We start from the raw sequence: 22,337 nt of genomic DNA, 5'->3' as shown, positions 1-22,337 counted from the left end.
CCCCCTCCCCCCCCCCCACCACAATACATTTTAGAATGGTGACTTCCAAGCCTCTGGTAATCTTCACAACCATCTAAAGGGGCAGATTTTTTATTATCTCCATCTTACAAATAATCACTGAGTTTTAGTGAGGTATATTTCCAAGATCACACACACAATATGTCAGATGTGAGCTCAGATCTGATTATTAAAACCATGCTCTTAACTACAATGGTCTACTGATTCCTCTTGCCAATTTAATTGTCCATAGTCATTCAGTTAGTACCTGAACATATCTCATATGATTTTCTCAAATGTTTTCTCTCACATAAAGATTCTTCTCATCCCTTGCATCTCTGTGATATTTTAAATTTCTGAATTCTTCTTTGTTGGGATACACTCTTTGCACACTTGCCCCATATGTGTTTTGACATACTTGCTTACCTTCTTCACTAAATATGAGAGCTCCTTGGGGGCAGTATGCATACCATCTTTATGTGTACATATCCCATAAATTACAGTGTATATCATTGCGTATTATGTTAGTAGTTATTATAGTAAGGATCAAATAGTATAGAGAGTCATTGATCACTGACAGATTTTCTGAATTGGCTCTCATTGCCTCATGATCTGCCATTCCTTTCCATAGAATATTAATTAATTACTTTTGCTGTTTCATAAATAAGCTTTACACATTAATGTCTCATGTCTCCAGACCGTGTTTCTACTAGAAAGGCATTCTCTGTTCTTCCTTGCAAAATTTCACATACTCTTATAATCCAGTTTAATTCTTACTCCCTGTAAAACATAGCTTCCTCATTCTCAATAGGATACCATAGCATAATTAACAAACCATTATGCCCTCTAAACATCATAGCATTTGTTTTATATCTAAATGATGGACCAAGCTGCCTTATCACTGGGTAGTATAATTTTTCAAACACTGTGTTGTGATGTACTTAAGAGAGTAATCCTACGTGTTTTTCTATTCTTAGTAACCATCACAGTGGTTAATGTATAGTTACCCTTTTTAACTTTCTGTTCATCTGAAGTGAATTTAAAAGTTTTAAAAGAATAATTCCTGGATGAGAAACAGAATAATATTTAAAGAAACAGGAACATAATAATATGGAAGTGTTTACCAAGAGAAATCAGAGTTGTAGTTGAACCCTGACCCAAACCACAACAACAACAACAACACACACACACACACACACACACACACACACACACACACAATGGAAAGATTTTTTTCCCAATGCTTTTCACATCCAACACACTTAGGGCTTCTCTGCTTAGTTTCCCCATTTGGGGTCATTCTTTCTCTCCTAAGACTCCCCTACTATTGCTGTATGCAATTAATTCCAAATGGCAACTGGCATTTGTGTGTAGCACCATGTAGAATTCATTCTATTTGTGAAATTTTTATTAAAAAGAAAATAGCCCAATGGCATGCTATACCCTAATTAGCCTGGATTGATAAGGGAGGGTAAGATCTTTCTGCACAGGGATTGTCTTTATCTCTGCCCTAGTTTCTCATAGGGCTTGGCCCAGAACATGACAATCGAATGAAGGATAGCATGTTGAGCCAAGGTGGGGAGACTTGCTTTGTTCTGAAGATGGCTGTATTTTACTCAGATACTTAGTGTAATGATGTAATGATTTGTTTCTTGGTTTCCTCAAGTAAATATCTTAGAATGAGTGGAATTTTGTTTATTTGTTTGTTTAATTATGAGCAAATTGGGAGTATAAAAGAGGTGATTTCAGTCTAACAAAATATGACGCTGTCCTTTTTTTTCTATTACAAAGATAAAAAGATGCTTCAGTATGGTTTGTTTCATATTGCCTCATTTTCTTTCCCACCACCAGTTTGTGTGTGTGCGTATGTGTATCTAGTAACATGACTTTGAGTTTGTGTTGTTTTAATATGTAGCTTTATAGACAGCAAATGATAGAAAGATTTTAAAAGAGGCACAGCACTATCATATTGAGACTAAGAGTTTTGTTGTTTTTAATTTACAGAAAAGTAAATATTTATTTTATTATATCTATTTCTTTGTCAAAGACATTTGATTCAGGTTTAATGTTCAAAATATATGAAATGTTTTGAAGCACATATATATGTATATACATAGACATATATATGTATAAAGAATAATTACAGGCAAAGACCAAATCGGTATCACACTCATTGAATAAAATGGGGGAGACATTTATTTTAATAAACAATAACTATAGCCAACTGTAATGGACTCATGGCAACTACAGTTAATAAACCCATGTTGTACATCTGAAAGTTGCTGAGAGTAGATCTTAAAAGTTCTCCTCACAAGAAAAAAAGGTTCTGTACTTATGCACGGTGGCAAATGATTACTAGACTTATTGGTGATCATCTTGCAATCTATACTGAATCATTATTTTGTACACCTAAAACTAATATAATGTTGTAGGTGGATTATACCTCAATAAAAAGGTAAAAAATGAATAAATGAAATGCAAGCCTTGGCAAAAGTTTCTCAGAGACAGACTGACATAATTATGTCTTACTACATCTACTTACATATTAACAATTACTTAAGGTAAAAAATATTTGCCTTTGAATACTGTGTTCCTAGAAATAATGTAACAGCACAAAGTAGTGCTGTATTTTACATTTACCATACTTTACTAAAAGAACACTGGCAGTTTTAAGAATTCATCACTGATTATTTTTACATTTAAGTTACTATTAAAAGGCAAGCTGCTCTTTGTGATGTGGTTATAATTTATAACCACAGACAGTCTAAGTTTTTAAGCTAAGACTATACCTCACCTTCACATATCATTTACATATACTGATTGCTTCCACATGTCTGGCATAAGGTAAAATAGTTTATGAGCATTGTAATATGGCTAAAGCCACAATGAAATAAAATTCATCTTTGTCTAGAGTACCACAGAAATTTATTCATGCTGGTGTATAAAGTGTTTTCCAAAGGAATTCTTCCTTCCAGAAAAATCCTTTAAAAGCCAACTATGGTGAGTGTCACCTCCCTTCTGAAGGACGTCTAGCTTTCCTAGTCTGGCTTCCAAGTGTCTTCTGTTAGACAAAAGCTCCTTTAAGTTACCTTCGACATGTTCTTCATTCTATTTACTAGCTTCAGACTGCAAGTTTATTTTCTTGATGACCAAATATCCTCTTTCCTGCAAATGGGTTATTTGCAATCACAGGTGGTTCATAGAACTGGTCAGAAAGCCCCAGACTTTATATCTACAGTGTTTCATTCAGACTCAGGGACATATTAAATACAAATATTGTGTTAATTCCTACGTGAATTCAATACTCTTTAAGTTGTCATGAAGAATGTTGTGTCTTCATGGACTAAGTCATAACAAAATCATATTCAAGGCAACCATTACACTTAAGAGGATATGCTGTAAGTACAGGAGCAAATAAAACTAGTCATTTCCTGGTTATTTTTACTGAATATTAAATGACTGACTTTGGTTCATGCTGAAAACACAAATTGGAACTTATAGTCTGTGAGATGCAGGCAACCCTTTCCTCAAGAAACAGGTGCTTCCTGGGGTGCCTGGGTGGCTCAGTCGGTTGAGCATCCGACTTCGGCTCAGGTCATGATCTCACAGTTTGTGAGTTCGAGCCCCATGTCGGGCTCTGTGCTGACAGCTCCGAGCCTGGAGACTGCTTCGGATTCTGTCTCTCTCTCTTTCTCTCTCTCTGCCCCAACCCACTCACATTCTGTCTCTGTCTCTCTGAAAAATAAAAATTAAAGAAAGAAAGAAAGAAAGAAAGAAAGAAAGAAAGAAAGAAAGAAAGAAACAGGTGCTACCTTTCTCAGGCTGGCTCAGTAAGTATTCATGGCCAAGGACCTAAAAATCAGGCCTGCCTTCATCCCTACCTTGCTTTATGGATATATTCATACAGATTCCATCGAAATTACACTTAAAACTTTTACACTTAAAAGCAGGTTCATATCAAGACGTTCAGCTTACCTATTCAGGACTGAAAGGTCTGTTAGGTATTTGTTCATCAATTGTTTACTTTCAACACCAGCTTTTTACCAAGCCTCCTCATAGGTTCACTGACTAGCTGATATTGACAAACTTCATGTTTTTTTTAGCATTCCCACTATTATTTTACGAGTCTTTGAAATAAGTGCACTACAAATATAACAAGTGTGATTTTCTTTGTATTATTATTATTAATCTAATTCACAAAGTAAGTAACAGAGAATATGTGCATGCATACCCACACCAAATAAACAAAACAGTGATCTAGAACCTTCTATGTACCAAGCAGTGATTGGGCCTCTTACAATGTATTATTATTATCCTGATAAGACCTACCAGCTACCATGAAGTAGCACCTCCCACATTGGAGAAGAGCACCTGAGGCTAGTAAAGTTAATAACACATCCACATCCTAACACACACAAAAAATGCCAAAGTCAATTCAATGCTTTCTTTACTATGCTAAGATTCCTCTTGTCCTTGTGAAATTTTTGTTCTAGCAGCTAAATTAGAAAAAGACACTAATTTTCAATAGGCCAACAAGCAAAGGACTGAACACTGTAAGCACAGCAAGACTTCCTATTCAATAAACTAAATAAAGATTGTATATAGTATTGGATATATTTATTTTGCACATTCCAAGAATGGAATGTAGGAATTCATTTTGCATATTCCAAGAATGTGTCATTTTATTCTTTTGAAAATATGAAAAAGCAATAAATCTGGCTGTTTGGTGGAGGGGGCACACTAGAGACATTTACCTATTATCTCTATCTTTAGTTTCTCTAAGTAAACTGAGTTGTGTGAAAAAGATGGTATAATACGTACAATAGAGAAACCATTTGGGAGAATGAAGTCCATAGTTCATAGTTACATCTGGTACAACTCAGTATTAGAGACTGAGATCTGTACTAAAGAAACAAATCCCTATAGCATCACTAATTTCACTTCCTTATATGGCATCTGCTTAAAATAGTCTAAACATATTCTTTCAAAATGAATGTGCTAATGTTTATAAAGCTGTGGACAGAAGTACTGTCACAGAGTAGACAGTTTTCTCTAATTTGACAGCTAAAGAGCAATGCCAATGAGACAAGTATTAATCTTATTTCTGATGATACATTAGACAAAACAGACGCTGACTCTATTCTACCTTGCTAAGTGATTTGAGGCATGCAAGAAAAACTTTTTTCTAGTCACTTGGTCCCACCTTGCTATTATGCTAGAAATCTTTCTCAAGACGCTGTCTGGATTAGGAGGTTGAATGATGGAGATAGGATGTGTGTTCTGCTAGTATGTGCCAAGGGAACCTTAATTCTGTTCTGAATAGGCACCTTGGGAAGCAAAAGAAGGCTGAGAGCCTATTGAACACGAAGAACACACAGTGAAAGTAGGAAACTCCATGGCTCTGGGCCAGTGTGTAAGAGCCTAACAGGGAATTGGAGTCTTAGGAGTAGTTGCTTTGTTTGAGTATTGCTTCCAATTCTATCTAGTTAGAATCAAGTGCAAAGGACTGAATCCCTGCACACCAGCCCAGGAGAAAAGAAAAAATCTACTAAAGAAGGAAGATCCCACATAATATAGTAATTTGAAAACAAAAAAGGTTACACTTGACATCTTGCTTTTGGCCAAATAGTGACATTGTGACAGACTAAGATGTGTGTCTGATACCTCATCAGAAGTCCTAAATGTGTGTCCTGCCATAAATCTAAGAACATTTAAAGGAATTAATATGTAATTGAATATTTTAGATGGACAGCTATGCCCTAAATATGCTAGACTGTTGGATTTTAATAAATAGCTGCAGTTTTTCTTAGGTATAACTTGCATTTTTCTGGATGTGTGAAATCAGATTGCTCTATGTAGCTAAAGAAGAGCCACGTGTCTCCATCTGGAGTCTCTGTAACCCAAGAGAACAGGACTGAACTGTGAGGCCCAATCTGAACTGCAGCCTATAACCTGTTTCAAAAATTTCTACCATTTATCCTGATTTAAACTGCTTCTGCAGCCATCGATGATTTTTCTCCCAGAGATTTCACTTTCCAGAATGGACTGTGTTTTGTACTCAGATCTGTTTTATATAAGGTCTCATCTCTGTTCCTTAGGGCTCTCACGGGGAGTGATTATCTGTCACCTCCTCACTTATTCCTTCAACCACTTCTTCAATTTAATGAGGCACTATCATGTGTAAGACTCTACTTGACTGAGAATAGAAAATGGATAGGTGCACCTGGCTCGCTCAGTAGGTAGAATTTGCAACTCCCGCTCTCGGGGATGTTAAGTTTGAGCCCCTCGTTGGGTGTAAAGATTATTTAAAAAATAAAGTCTTAAAAAATAATAAAATGGATAAGGAACAGCATAATATTAAAAAAAAAAAAAACCTAACAATGTGGGTCTTCTCCCCTTCCAAGTCATACATTTCTTTAGGATAGATGCCGCATGATGTTTTATACTCCTCTGTCTTTTCAAAAGCCTTATCAAAGGAGATACTCAAGTCAATGTTGGAGAGAACAGCATCAGTAAACAACTAAGGCTGGGCAGATGTGGATCCAGGAAGGAAAGCTCACAAGTGTGACATGGAAAGGGAGGTACTGGATGAGGGTGTGGTTGGGGCTGCAAGGTGAAGAGAGTTTCACTTTCTAGTTACTACCAATTGTTGTATCATACTCCTAGTTGCAGAAATTTAAAAACTTACTGTTCTTGAATTCTCCAGATTCTCCCATACGTACACAAGCATTTACTGAATCTAACGTTTCTATACATATGTCTCATCTTCAGCCTTCCTCTCTCATTTCCATTATCATGATCCTTATTCAGGGATTAATTTCTTCATATCTTAACAACTCCAAGACCTCCAATTAGTTCCCTCTATGCCCTAGACTCCTTTAAGTTAATCATTCTTTTAGGTCAAGCTAAGGAGTTTGGACTTTAATCAGTAAAACTTTAAAATGAAGGAAAGGCATAATTAGATTTGGATTTCAGAAAGAATTGTAGCCACTAATGATGCAAAAAAAGAGACCGTAATTAAAGATGGCTGTTGCCATAGCAGGGCAAGTAATGATACGGATCTCACTTAGCCTGGAAGAGAGAACAGGACAGATTTGAGTGACTCAAGAGATAGAATCCACAGGACATGTAGGTAGATATGGGGTGGGTCAGCGAGGGAAGAGGCAAAGACTCTACTGGGACTCTACTGGCCTGGACCACTGGGACAAAAAGACAATATCCTCCACAACTGGAAATAAGGAGGACAAATATGCTTGCAGAGAGGTCAGTGGGCACAGTTTTGAACAAAACTGGAGTTCTGTGTGAGAGACCAAGTGTAGATATTCTGTAGCCTTTCACATGTGGAAGAGACAAATAAAAAAGACCCTAGCTGGCTCAGCGACTCCCCAGAATTTATAATGTCTGGGAAGTAGTCAGGGGTATGGGTAGATGGGGAAGAGATCCCTGGGTGACACTGGCACAAAATTTCAGGTTGTATGAGCTTTCTGCTTCTGAGTCATCACTTGGGCAACATGTCCACATCTCAAGGGTCAAGGAGGCTACTTTGTCCTTTAATCACAGTATTTTATATGTGTAAAGTTGACCCAACTGAACTAAAATTATGGGAACCACACTCTCTGTACTAGGCACAATGTCTAGTTGAGATCATCAGGTATATGCATGTAGAACGGGGAAATTTAAAGTGGCATGATGACCTAATTAAGAAATTGCCATTTTGTTTGTTTTTCTGTAGATCTAGCTGATAAAAATGCAGTTCTACACTTCTTTTTGAGAGAGACATAAGGGCTTTTAATTTCTGAGGATTTTGTTTTCAAAGGAGGGTCTTGAATTAGATTTATTTGGATAGGACAAGAAGGTACAAGATGAAGACTATTTCTAGGTAAGGGGGTGGAGGATGGGGGAGGAGGGTGGCCAGTATCAGTTATGTTATATGTATATATATATATATATATATATATAATATTTAATATATTATATATTATTAAATATGTCAAGTCTGGAAAGATGGAGGGCTCTTGTATTGAGGGGGGTCAGGGGAATCTGTGTCCTGCTCACACCCTTCACTCTGGAGGTGGAAGGACTTGAGAGTGGAAACACTGTGTGCATTCCAGTGGAAGCAAGACACTAAACACTATGTCCTGGAGCCAACATGCTGAGAAGGCTCAATGGAAGGGCCGCTGAAAGAGGCAGGTTAGCAACTTGCTAGAGTAGTGATGCCTTAGGGAGAACAGAGAACTCCTCCAGACGACAACATTGTACTGTAGAAGATGCTCTGGGAAGGTCAAACATTAAAGGACTGAAGATGACAGCCAATCCTGAAGGGCCCAAGACCTGACCTCAAGCAAAGGGTGACATCCTCTCCCTACTATTTCTCAGCATTCCACTTTCCACAATTACCAATTAAACATGAGATGATTTGGAAAAATAATGACTGGAATGTAACTTTTCTTATATTTGCTATAAGCACATTGATTTATGTAGTCCTTCATCTCCATATAATTCTGCAAGTATGATTACACTGTCTTTTTTTGAGAGGGAGGGCAGGAGGGGCAGAGGGACAGGGAGAGAATCTTTGAGCATGGAGCCCAATGCAGAGCTCAGTCTCACAACTGTGAGATCATGACCTGAGCCAAAATCAAGAGTTGGATACTTAACTGACTGAGCCACCCACTCATCCCTAAACTAATTCTAAAGGATTATCACAGTAGAGCAGAGTTTATTCTCTTGAAACTTCAAATTTGAATATAAAAATTAAAATTTCTAACACATCTGATGAAGAGTCACAAGTCCTTGTCTCCTTTGGAGTTGACCTCAGGTATAAACAACTTTGTTCTGGCTTTCCCCAAATATATTCCTTAAGGGCTGGGATTAGACCTTAATTAGTTTTTTAATGTCACTTAATAGCTATGATTTGGCACTCTTGGTAGTTGTCCACCTGTCCTTTCCTGTTAATACTTCTACTTTGTCACAAGACTAAAATATTTTATAAGAGTTTAACATCAAGCACTGTAAACGAATTTATATTCTAAACATCAATGCCATATTTATATTCTAAGCATCAAGTCCACCTCTAAGTGGACTAAGAAAATTAGTGGAGTCAAAGATAAGAGGAAACAAGAAAGCCTGCTCAATAATAATCTTAGCAAGTTGTCCGATAGCAAAGCCAGCATTCTCTCAAAAGTATGGACAATAGAATACAGTCAAATTTAAATTTTTAAGTGATTGTGCTTTCAGCTTTGTTTGGTGGAACTGATTTGTTCTACAAAGAGCTCAGATACAATAAGACTGATGATGAGATCTTTTATCTTTAGCCATTATGTGGTTTTAGAGTAGCCTCACTTACTTTCTTTTCTGGCTATGTGTAATGCAACACAATTATGAGAAAAATCAGGGTGTTCCCCCAAAGGAATGACACAAGTCTTCAACCTGGTTCCTAGGATCTTATAAGATGTGTGTATTATTATTATCCATTCTTCATGTCTTACTCGCAGGCGAGTTAAATTGACCAGAAACTTTGTGATTCAGTCCTGAAATATGCTTGGTTCAGAGGAGATACTGTCTGTGGAGGCAACAATGTTGACATACACTTAGTGCTTTTATTTTATTTTACTATTTTATTTTATTTTTTTTATTTTATTTTATTTTACTGAGAGTGAGTATAAGTATGGAGGGACAGAGAGAAAGAGAGAGAGAGGGAGAAGAGAACCCCAAGCAGGCTCTACGCTCAGTGAGGAGCCCCACACATGGGGCTCTATCTCATGACCCTGGGACCATGACCTGAGGCGAAATCAAGAGTTGGATGCTCACCTGACTGAGCCACCCAGGCAACCCTCTTGGTGCATTTCTAAGTCCCTCAACTGATATCCTCCTTCCCTAGTGTCCAGCACTAAGCTTACTTTCTCTACATTACAATGAACAGTTCACTTATAATGAATTGATAATTACACCTGTGCATTCTTTTTGTACTCATTAATAAACAGGCATATTGCTTTTAAAAACCAGTGTTTCAAAGGGAGCACAGAATCGCTCAACAAGTGACTGTGCCAGCTGTTGAGCGCCTAAGGATGAAAAAGAAGAGATCTGGCCTTGAGGACCTCACAGTCTGGCATAACAGAGAGGATCCACTTAAGTAATTTTACAGACTAAAGAAGCCATTCAACATATTCAACAGCACTAAGCCTCATTTAGTTTGCTGATCAAGACTCAAGCGGGTGAAGCTATGTTTTATCAAAAGACACATTTACGATTTCGGCAACAAAATACGTTACTGTGAGATTTGGTCAACACTGTTTCTCCCACGTCATATCTTTCCAAGCAAAGGAAACCTGGAAATGCAGGTTTAATGACTCGTTTAGGAGCCGACAAGATTCCCTAAAGTTGTGGTCTCTTTAAGTTTTACTCTAAGCTTCTAGAAAATACTAAGATTGAATTATTCTTCCTATTTATCAACAGAATTTTATTTTTGCTTATCTTCATTCCCTAATTTAAGTGTAAATTGTATATTTTCTTATCCTGGGTTTGACAGAGTCCAGCTTTGTTACTGTTTGGAAATAGTGTGTGAATTCCCTATTTATACTGATGTTTATGTCTTGGCAATAGAAGAAGATAGTAACTGGAGACATTCAGACTTACTTGTGTCAGATAAAATTTATTGATTCTTCCATATGTTTAATTATGATAATAATTTAAAACAACCTACAAATCACAAGGAGTCACTTTTAAAAATATACCGAATGTGATTTATTAAACTTTATTTTACCGCCTCAATTAGCTACTCTCCAATTATGAACGATGGCAGTAATGTGCCACAGGAAGTCTGCATCATTTCCGTTACGAACTTTTTATGATTCAGACTGAAAAAATATATATGGATGCATCTATATGAATGTATATAAAATACTTAATATGCATGGAGACACATGAATCTATCCTTTCCTCATTCTGATTGTTTGGTACTGCTGTGTAGCACAGGCCATTTTCATATGTTAAGTCTTAAGTTAAAAATATATATACTTACTTATAACCATTTACTTTTCAAGGGTCAAAATACACCAATAAATGCATGCAAAGAGCACCTCAAAATCTTTAGCAAAATGCATTTCAACTAACGCTTCTGTTTTGTGCATGTTACATCTCCTGACTCTAATGCCAGTTTTTCCAAGCTTGGCCTCCACACATCACTCTGTGTATATTTATCCTAGCAGCCTGCCCATTTCCAAACTAATGAAAGAGCTGTCACAAATTGCTAGTGCCACCTATTAGTGGAAGCACAGAACTGCAAATCATGATAATTCCTTTAAATAGCACCTTAGAAGTCATGAGGGGTAAAATCCATCCCAAGACTCACACTTGTTCTAATTTATGTTTACAGCTGCTGGTCTTTTTAAAATAAGCTATCACTGCATGCACTAAACTTAGATACTGTCACGAGTTCTAGAGATTTTACCTACAATTTTGTACTGATACATCATTTTATCATAGATTGTTTTCATAAAGGTTTGATAAGTGCGGTCTTAATCAATTAATATGTAACTCTCCATGATATAATATCATGACTTTGTAAATGAATGCTGTTACATAATGATTGATTAAAAATGTATTTGAGTACTGGTTTCTCTGGACGGTTTTAGGACAATGGAAATATAAATTCTATTTAGCATAGTCCTGACTTTAGATTTAAAATACTCCAAGCATGTGAAGGTACGATATTTTGACCTTTGACTAGTGACATGTAGGTGTGCCACTGAAGTTTAAATGAGAAAAATTGGGATAAGAAGTTAAACCACACAATTTCTTACTGTTGATAACACTGTAAGTTATTTAAAGTACATATCTCAACTACAATTAGATATTCACACTAAACATAAGTAGATTATGCTCTGCAAGCAACAGTTTTATTTCCTTACTAGGAACATATGAGATCATATTAATTAATTTTAATTCAATTTATTCTTGAAAGATCTTTCATTTGCATGGATGTTTGAATATAAAATTTAAATATAACTGGCAAACAATTCCAGCATATTTGTTAATTAAGTTGATTTATAGATGAATGAAAAGTAAGAAAACAAGGAAATTCATTATGACAGATTTATACATCTATTTGGTTGCCCAAATATCCTGGCAATTTACATCACTGTCTGCAGTGGAGTCTTGTAAATAATTTATATGAAGAGAAATAACAACATAAAAAAGTTAGAATTGGGAACATTATCTCTTCAGTATGCAGCTTTATTTGAGCTAATAATGATTGAATATTATTATCAAAATTTGGTGGGCTAGAATTTTACATGGCATGGTTTTGGGGTCTCAGTTATTTTTTCTACTAGCTGAGCTCTACACTGTATAACTTATTACTTCCAAGGCCAGCTGGTTGGCAGCTTTAAACAGAGAACCCCTGAACTGGAGACTTTCACTAGCCCTCATGTGATCTGACCAGCACTGGATCACAAGATGTGTGACTGAGCATCTTGTTTTATTTTATTTTTCACTATTTTGCCAGAATACACTTTTTCGAATAGGTGAATAAAAATTTCTAGTTTTCAGCAGGCTGAAATTGAAGGTTCCTGAATCAAAATATGATTTTTAAAGTGAATAGAAATTTGAGCAGAAAAGGCCATGTTAAATAAGAATCAGCAAGTCAGAGATCTGATGTTAAATATGCAGTGACTATAGGAGAAAAGATACTGCAAAGAATTTATAACTTCTTTGCACCGTGTGTGTGTGTGGGGGGGTGTAAGAATATATATCTTAAACATATAATATATAAATATATAATATTATATAATATATATACTATATATATACTTATATATAATGAATAAATATACTATATATATATATATATATATATATATATATATATATACACTTCTCTACCTTTCATAGATACTTATCTTTTAGCTGCGAGGAAATTATCAGTATAAGACATATTACATCCTATACCAACATGTGAATACTTGACATATCCATGGGGACTTTTCATGCCCATTCTAAAATAAATAAATAAATACATAACATAAAATACGAATGTCATTGTATAGCAGTAACAATTTATTATAGGTTGCCAAGATCACTTTTCTCAGCTATAAGATACTAACATAAAGTTTTGTCATTCATAGATATACATGTATTTATACGTATACACATACGTATATATATATAGATGTGTATCTGTACTCTGGTAAAAGTGAAGAAAAATCTCTGAAAAGTCAACAAGTTTAATTAGTAAATCATCATTCATATTAACTAAATCTGAAGCGATCATAGTGCATTGAGCAATGGCAAATAAAAAGTCTTTTGCAAATTGTATTTCATAAAGTTTTAATTAAATATTACTTCCAATATCAGAAAGATGTGTGTGAGGATTTTGATTTACCTGATAATCTCATTGTTGCAATAATTAAACTACTCTGGGGGCAAAACTCTTTACAAAGTATGAAAAGAAAGTCTTTCAAACATTTATTTAAGTGCTATTTACTAAGTCCTCCCTATGAAAGTAAAGTTAAAGGCATTGATTTAACCTTTGGATTCACATGATAACCATCACATTCAGACTTGCATGTGCCTTTCATTTTTACTAAAACTGGAGCACACAATGTCCTGGAAATGCTCATTACATTGAGTGATGGAACATTTGTCATTTGTTTAAAACCCCAAACCTAACTTATTTCCTCGTGATTTCCATAGGTTTTTCTGAAGTCTTCATTGTACCACACATTCCAAAAGGAAGATTATATGATAGTCTGGTATTTCATGAGAAAAGTGAAATTTGACTAGTTTTGTAGGAGAAATAAACAGTTCCACATCAATTTGAAAAAGAAGCATTTCAACATTTAGCTATATTACATACATTTCAGGAAAGCAAAAGCATCTCTGAGTGAATGTTTCTTGAGGATAATTTGTATGTGACTGCTGAGATTTACAGAGTTCTCACATTTGCTTCCCCCACAAGGATTCTAAATCAGATTGGTTCAGAGGAAAAGCCAGCATACCCCATTTTTCTAATATTATCACTTCTCCAGATGGTCCTGAACACATCCATTCAATCCCTTTTTCCTAGAAAGTAAAGAGGTACCTTATTAGATATATATATATGTGCATCCACTACCAAGGCTGCCTTCTTGCTTTTCTTTTTCTTTCTCATTTAACACATCAAATCTCTTTCATTTCCTACTAGGCAAGATGACAAGTAGGAAGTGAGCACAGTGATTGCCTGAAACTTTGTCTTGGCAACCTGAGCAATGAGAGAGTTAATGGTGGATCTTTGAAAACAAGTGACCATGGGAAATTAGGGTTGGCAGGGATTTAACTCTTCATGAATCATGCTGGAATATTTTTAAGGGCAAAGCAGTGGATGTTTTAACCGTGTTTGACATCTAATTAAGGAGGAAAAAGAAGGAGCTAAAAAAAAATCTCTATTATAGTTTAGAAACAAAGTACTGACAATTGGCTACTAGGCATTTGCTTTGGCAAAACAAGTGTACATGTAGGGACAAAAAGGTAATGACAGACCAATAAAATGACAGAAGAAAAATTGCTTGGGCCATTCCTTTTCTTCTTCTTGTTGTTGTTCATTTCACAGTTTATATTACCAAATTGCCAAGCCCTAGGCATATCAATAGAATTGTTATGTAGGTGTAGAGCAGTTTTTTTGATGAAAAGAAAAGCAGAATAATTCTAATGGATGCCATGATAAAAAGAGTTTATAAAGACAGTGTCAAATAGATTCATACTGTCAATATATACAACTTACTTCATCAGATAAGTTTAAAGCCTGCACACATATCAAAGGACTATTCTAATTAAATGCTATCTGTTTGTATATAGAAAGAACGGGTACCTGTTCTATAATGGAGAGTAATCAATCACCATGGAAATAAAATTCTTGCAAAATATATATAATTCCCAATCTTTATTTATTTTACAACTTATTTAGCATTTAGACCAGTATCTCCAAATATAGTAGATTTTTAAAGTGTGTTTCATGTTTCATTTGTTACTCTACAATTATAGCATACAGCCATTCACATCTTCAAGAAGTAAAGTTGCATGCGAAACTGACTCATAGGCACATAAACTTGGATAAAATCAGCCACCAATCTAAGAATTATTTGATGTCATCCTCCCAAAGAATGAAAACAGAAAGCAAAAACTGAGGAAAATACACATGCCATAATACCATATTCTATAAAAACAATTTAAAGACAGTTGCTAGAGATGTAATAGAGATTTAATTAAATCTTTAATGGCTATACGATAATGTTTTAAAATCTTGCACGATGAGTACAATTGCAATTCTGTTTGCTAATGTTTTAAATCCATTCACATTTTAGTAACTAAGAAATTGTTATGCCAAAAATAAATGTATCTTTCAATCCAATGTATTTTACCTAGCAAGTATTAATTCCAAATAAACACATTTAATAGGTGTTGAATTTTCTAATCCAAAGTGTGAAAATTGCATCTCTCTTTCTTATTTGTGATCCTCATTCACACTAGAGCATTCAGAAAGAGATGTTCCCCATCATGTGAAAATTAAAGAATATGTTTCTGGCATAAGAACAATGTGCAGCAGACAGACATCTCTACAGATAGATTCAATGATTTTCTTTCACATTATAGGCTAAAAACAGTATAATTGAGGCTTCCTACTGCCCCACCCCCAATTCCCGAAATCTGAGAATCATAAGAAAGCAACACCTTAGGGAGTAAAAGTACTTGAGCTAAAACATTTTAATCAGCAACTCCATTTTACTAATACCTCAGTTATAGAAACATTCTTTTTCATTAAAAGTTTTTCAAAAATACTCTTTTCAACCATGTTAGCATTATATTATACAACTATCTACAAAATCTATCTAAGCAAATGGAGAACAAATATTTCCTTAAAATCCTCATTAAAAACCAGGCATATGCATTAAGCTGTAACCAAATAAAGTACTAGCAATCATGTACTGAAGCTTTTTTCTTTCTTAAATTTAAACTCTTTTTGAAAGTAAGTTCACACAACTAGCTGTACAACCAGAAAGTAATGTTCCTTCAGTTCTCACTGAAGTACATATGGAATTAAATAACATTATATTTCAAAGGCTTTCGCTTTACACCAATTAGCCAAATACACAGTCTTTGGTACAATCATAACACACTGTGGAAAAACTAGTCTGTTCCCTCCAGTTTATATTCTCTTGGCAAACCATGATCTACTGCTTATGTTAAGCATCTGATTGTCAGATTTGAACAAACTGAATATTCATGATGACGATTAACCATTTAGTGCCTCAAACTAAGAAAACACAATTTATCACAACAATTGCTATAGGTGAGGCGTTCTACAAAGAGACTATTTTTGCCATGGTGCTTTTTAAAGATATTTTAATAGAAGTAGAGTCAGAAAAATTAACAGCACATATGATCACACACACAGATCAGCATTTACCCAGGCATTCAGCTCTTCTCTGCAAATGTGATTAAATGTTCTTTGTTTGCATTTAAATTGTCATATATCAAACAGGAGACATGCTTTTATAAAAAAGTGTTTAAATCATCTCAGAAAGACACACAGGATCACATAGGTTTCCCAGGTTAAACTAAAGGCTTCATGGTTTGGCTTGGGAGGGAGTTCAAGGAATGAAAAGGCAGGGGTGGTGGGGTGGGGGGGCAGGGACATTACAGAGCCTGCCGAAAAAGAAGAAAAATAAAGATTTACCTTTGTAGGATAATTTCAGTCTTGGCACATTGTTCTTCCCATTTTGATAGTTTGCTGTGGCTGTGAGTAATACTCCCCAGAAAAGACAGACAATCCTAGCGAACCAGCCCATGCTGCAGACGCTGGAGGTGCCTGTGCTGCTCTGCCTTCCCTCCTGTATTGTGCGGCCAGAGAAGTTCAAACAATCTGGAAACTGGAGGTAACAGGTGATTTAGGTCAGTTTCATTCATAAATGCAGACAATCAAGACCTCACGGCAACACTAACACCTCTTCTTCTGTAACAGTCACTGGAGCACAGAAACTTCAAACCCTCCAAAAAAAAAAAAAAAAAAAAATCGAGCCAGGCACCGGATAATGAGGCACAACTGTTGTGTAGAAAGAAAAAAAAAAATGAACAAGGGCTGCTGCAGTGGTGCTTAAGAAGCAGTTCCTTTTATCTAGGTTCTTCTGATAGCCAGTGGCGGACTCTAATCCTGCTCTCTGCTTCATTCGGCTCCGGGGAAGCAGAATGAAAGGGAAACAGAGAAAGAGAGAGAGAGAGAGAAAGAGAGAGAGAGAGAGAAAGAGGAGCCCTGAGCAGCGCGGACTTTTCCTGTACACATGTAGGGAGAGATGACACAAGATCCCACAGACAGGTTTTCCCAACACTCACTAGACTGGCTGACAATGGGAGAACAGGCGAGCTCAACCCACTCCCCTTCCCTCCTGTCACACAACACATGCAAAAAACATCTCCTAGAGATTAGAGCTGGGAGCAGAACCCTCCAGCGTGCCTGTGAAAGGCATGTAGCTATAAATTTACTTCCCAAGGCACGCGTTGTTTTATAGCCATTTTTAGGTGCAATTTTGATTAAAAAAATCTGAATTCTGCTACCTACATAATTTATAACTCATTATATAATTCCTTTGAACTTGTGCATTATATGTGTATGTATGCGTGTGTGTATATATACTTATATATATATACACACACACGCATACATACACATATAATGCATATGTACATATATGTATATCTTTTCACCATTATAACTTTAACCACTGAAGGTTTTAAAGCCTTGTTAGAGATCATTCCCTCTTCCCAACAAACCCCCTTGGCTCAACTACCCCCTTCCCCCGACCCGCAGCAATTTCACTGAAGAAATTCCTAGTAAAGCCCATTTCAACAATCAGTTCAAGACAAATATAGGTCCACTGAGAATTATAAATTACAACTCAAAAGGATACTCAGAATTTAAAAACATCTATGGTTTTCCAGCTTCTGGAATGCTCTGGTTAGCATTGTTAATGCATCACACATCTCATTAATTAAAACCACTTCCCTAGTTTTGGTTGAAAGGGCAGAGGAAGATGACAAAGTTCACAAAAGTCCCTGCTGAGTGTCAAGGACCAACATAAAGAGGATATCTCTGTGTCTTCATGAGGTGGTGAAGGGTTACTAAACGTTCTGTGCACACGAATGCATATGTTTAGGCAGTCATACAGACACAACCAGTTCTTTCCTAAATAGACATTTTGTCTGAGGTGTTTCAATTTCCTCTTCTATTTTTCTTTCAATTTTCCCCAAAGCTGATATCCTTATAGGATATTGGGGGTTGGCGTATATAAAAGTTAGTAGGACCGAACTTTCCCTTCTCTACTCAACTCTCTCTGCTCTACCCGTGTCACCCCCCCCCCCCCCACAACACTCACAATTGAAATACAGAATAGAGAACCTACTTCAAGTATGGAAATTTTTTCCACTGAAAGAAGAGGGTGAGTCTCACAATTACAAACATAAACACTTACAGTGGCTTAGTATTCTTGTGAAAAATGATCCAAGCACTGCCACTACAGCTTTCATGACTTAATGTCTACAGGCCAATAGGGGAAAAGCATCTCTCTCTTTCCCTCTTTCCTTCTGTCTGTCTCTCTGCCTCAACAACTACGTGTGTGTTCGGGGTGGGCGGAGTAGGGGTGGGTGGGTGGCTGGGTGGAGGAGCAGGAAGAGGATGAAGAGGATTTAAAGGAGGGAGAATGGGGGAAGGGGTGGATGGATTCTCTCTACTTCACTAGATTGATTCATCAAACAGACCGTATTGTATTTGTCAGTTTCCTCAAGCCTATTGATCAGTCAGTATTGTTAAGAAAATAAAATCTAAAAATAATGTTGATTTTACTGATTCCCGCACTTGTTATCCTGAGCACTTTTCACGCCCTAGGCAATGGATTAAGGCTACAAACGACAAGAGGCTTGTCTGTCTTCCATGGATTACTCTCTATAGACATTTATTCTACAGAGGAATTCATGTTACTTTGGGATTATTTAGAAGATTGGACCAATGAATTATCCTTTTGAAATATCACATATAATTAGTTAAAATACTTTAAATAGTTGTGCCATTTTCATTAATATATTTTAAATGTCTTTAAATATTTATTTTTCCTCTAGCTCTTGTTACCTAGAGTAGGGGAACAAGTTTATATTTGTCAAAACTAAACAGGATAAGCAAATTTAGAAATGTATCCATTTCACTTTCGTAATGTCTAATTCTGAAACATTTTGATGTGTTCCAGGAAAAATGAAAGGTTGTAGGTAAAATTCAGATAAAAGAGGATCAGAATTAACTCCATGGGGAAGAAAGACATTCAATCTGGATTTTGAACCACAAAATCAGGACAGAGTTATTTAATTTTGTAAAACAAGTAATTTAAATTAATGTTGAAGTCTGGAATTTGGTAGCACAGATACCCATGTTTAGATACACACACATAATTTTAAAAAACACTTTCTTACCCTCTAAATTTTGTATGATCTTTGTGTGTCTTCAAATGTTTGCAAGCTTAATAAATTCACATTTACATTTGCTTCTCTCTAGATTTTTTAAATTTAAAATGTGTGAACACAGTAAATTCTGTGGGTAAGCATAACTGTGCTAGACTGATTATAAAAGAATAGAAAAGTGTAGCCATGCATAGATATTTTAACTGTAATTTTGTAAACAAGAAAAGAGAAAGAAACTACATGCCTGAAAAATACAAAAGCATTTGGAGTTTTCTATTTCTACCTCTTTCAAAGTCTTTGACTTAAGTCAGGGTGAAAGTTGTTTTCAACTTTTTTCTTTTACTCCCAAACACGTGAAGGATAATCAAAGTTAAACGTATTTCTCAGATGACGTAGAAAGAAGGTAAAGAGTCGACCTAGGTGGGTGTTTTTCAGAAATTTTCAAAATCTGACCGTATGTATGAAACATAGATTTTGATTCACCCCACACCCCCCAAAGAACATGACTCCCTACTCTTACATTCAGTGGCCTAAGCCCTGCAGGATGAAGCCTGCTCCATTTGTCTCCTTGGCCACTGATGTTAGTTCATCACTTACTACTCTTTAAAAGTCAGAAATATTACACTGATCTTTTAACATCAAATTTTATTTAAGGCTTAAGTGAAAAACCTTATTTTGCTTTTTTCTCAAAGTTGTCTTTATGATGATTTTCTAACCTTCAATCTATATCATGCACCATAATTCACTTCACTTGCAACTGAATCTCTACTACCTTTTTAAATTTCAAGTGTTCAGATGTGATGAACTCCTACTACAGAGTCAGATTTGAGCAGGGGCTTAATATGATGATCATGCTCTTGTATAGATTTCTGTCAAATCAATCAGTAGTTTTTTAACCCCACTCCATATTGAGATGGATCACAAAGACTTTCCAGGAAGAGCGATAGGTTCATGGGTGGTGTGCTTGATTTTCTACAGAAACAATACTTTCAACTTTACAACAGGTTGGTTAAGTTTTGTTTTTCACAAAAGACCTGTATAGTCATAGAAGATCCATACGAAAGCATTTCTCCACTGAAAAAAAATATTATTGATCTTTTCACGTATTAGATAAAACCAATGCAGTATTTTTTAAATGCCCACTCTCCGTATTTTATTTATGATGAAATAAATTGGAATAACAACAAACATTGTAATTCAAGGGCAGAAATGATTGTCCTTATTTGTGAGATGGCATTCCAGTACTTCCCCAGGTTATAGATACCCTGGGTCTTTTTGTGAGCGGTAGGTGAAAACTCTTCCTGTATTTGTGCATAAAAGAAGAGAAGGAGAAATATAATTCTGATGTATTTAAAAATTTAGTGGATTAAATGTACTTGAAGTTATGGTACACTCTAGTAAACACACTTGCCTCTCCCTGTAATCCCACTCTACCCCTGTTTTATTGTGGTGTGATAGAGTACTGCCCCCAAGTTGGCACTAATGACAAAATAGAAGACCTCTTTAAGAGAAATAACTGAGTTAAGAATTTTAGAATGAGTTGGTTAACCAGTTCCCCAAAGAAACAACACCAAGAAGGAGACCAATACTAAAAACAAATTTTCAGTACTCTTACCAAGGTGTTATTCAACTGAGTCATGTAAAAAAATGATATTAGTTTCCATCTAACATCTGCTATTTCTCATTTTTTTTTCTTCAAGGGATGCTTCTTCGCTATATGAGAAAGGCCTGTGATCAACAGAATTATAGCAAATGTCAGAGTCAAACATTTGTCCTTGCTCTGACATCTCATGTTGGAAATTCATTTTTAATGAGGGTTTTTCTGGTACAGGGAATTTGAAACCTTTTCTTTTTCTAAAAAAGAATTGTGTGGGTGAAAACATTCTCTAGAAGATCAGAAGACATCTTATTAATTGGGCAAACTAGATAGCTGATGCATTATTTGTTCTAGCCAAAAATGATAGTTCTTTAGAACTACTGCAGTAGTCACTGGGAGCTGGGGGTGGCAGGTTGAAAGCAATATTTAAGAAATCAAGTTAAACTTTTCATAATCTGACCCTTGTGAATGCTTTTAGTATAAGCAAAATGTGAAAGGAGGAGTTGAGTGGAGGAATTGGTAAAAGGCAAAGGGAATCCACTCTCTAGGGAAGCATTAACTCTTCCCTTGCTTTCCAGCCCCCTTTCCCCCTCCCACCCGCCATGAATGGAGATTTCAGGAAAATAAGCTCATCCCTCTTCTGGAATGATTTTGTAACAATTTGAGGGAAAAAAAAAATCAGTTTTGTGTTTTCTCTTGTGACATCAATACTTTGAGGTAAACAGGGACTCAAAACAAAAAACTCCTTGTTTTTCAAATGAATTGAAGCGATAAATGTTAGATCAATGCAGGAGACCAGAAACCGGCCAGTCACGTTATTTGTGGCTGCAGATTTCAGGAAAAGTTCAGGCAATGAAGGGTATCAGAAATTACAGAGGAAATTCTTTAATGGTAAGGTGAGGTGGTGGCTTCCCTTTCTTGGAGAATCTGATTTTGTGCGGCTGGCAGGTGAGTTTTATTGGGTTATCAAGTTTGAGTGGGGGATGGAAAGGAGTGTCAAAAAAAGGGATGCATAAAATTTCATTTATGGTTATCATCAGAGTTGCCAAAAGTGGCTAAACTCCAGTTATTAGGAACAGGAATTATCATGTTTCCAGTCCGTTTCCTTTTGATTTCTTAAATCCATCATGTTTGTCAACATTTTAAAATATTTTAAACAGGGGAGTTTTCCTTTTCCATCTATTTGAGAAGCTTGTCATCACTTACAGCTTCTTTATCAGATTATCTGAGAGGCAAATGCAGTGTCCCTGAATATTAACGTATTGAAATA

General features: G+C 35.9%; 1 protein-coding gene across 2 annotated transcripts in view; it reads right to left on the bottom strand.

Annotated features, from left to right (window-relative positions):
• Nucleotides 1-22,337, bottom strand: part of SEMA3A (semaphorin 3A) — a 479,082-nt gene that overhangs the window by 196,853 nt on the left and 259,892 nt on the right. For both annotated transcript variants that reach the window (XM_040472793.1, XM_040472792.1), the window contains one exon: nucleotides 16,706-16,898. In XM_040472793.1, the coding sequence (XP_040328727.1) occupies nucleotides 16,706-16,817 (112 nt within the window). In that variant the 5' untranslated portion in view covers nucleotides 16,818-16,898. The remainder of the gene's footprint in view (nucleotides 1-16,705; nucleotides 16,899-22,337) is intronic.

Source organism: Herpailurus yagouaroundi, unplaced genomic scaffold (assembly GCF_014898765.1).
Source record: "Herpailurus yagouaroundi ecotype Mexico unplaced genomic scaffold, PumYag 100, whole genome shotgun sequence".
Taxonomy (NCBI): Eukaryota; Metazoa; Chordata; class Mammalia; order Carnivora; family Felidae; genus Herpailurus; species Herpailurus yagouaroundi.
This window is presented reverse-complemented; position numbering and strand designations above follow the sequence as displayed.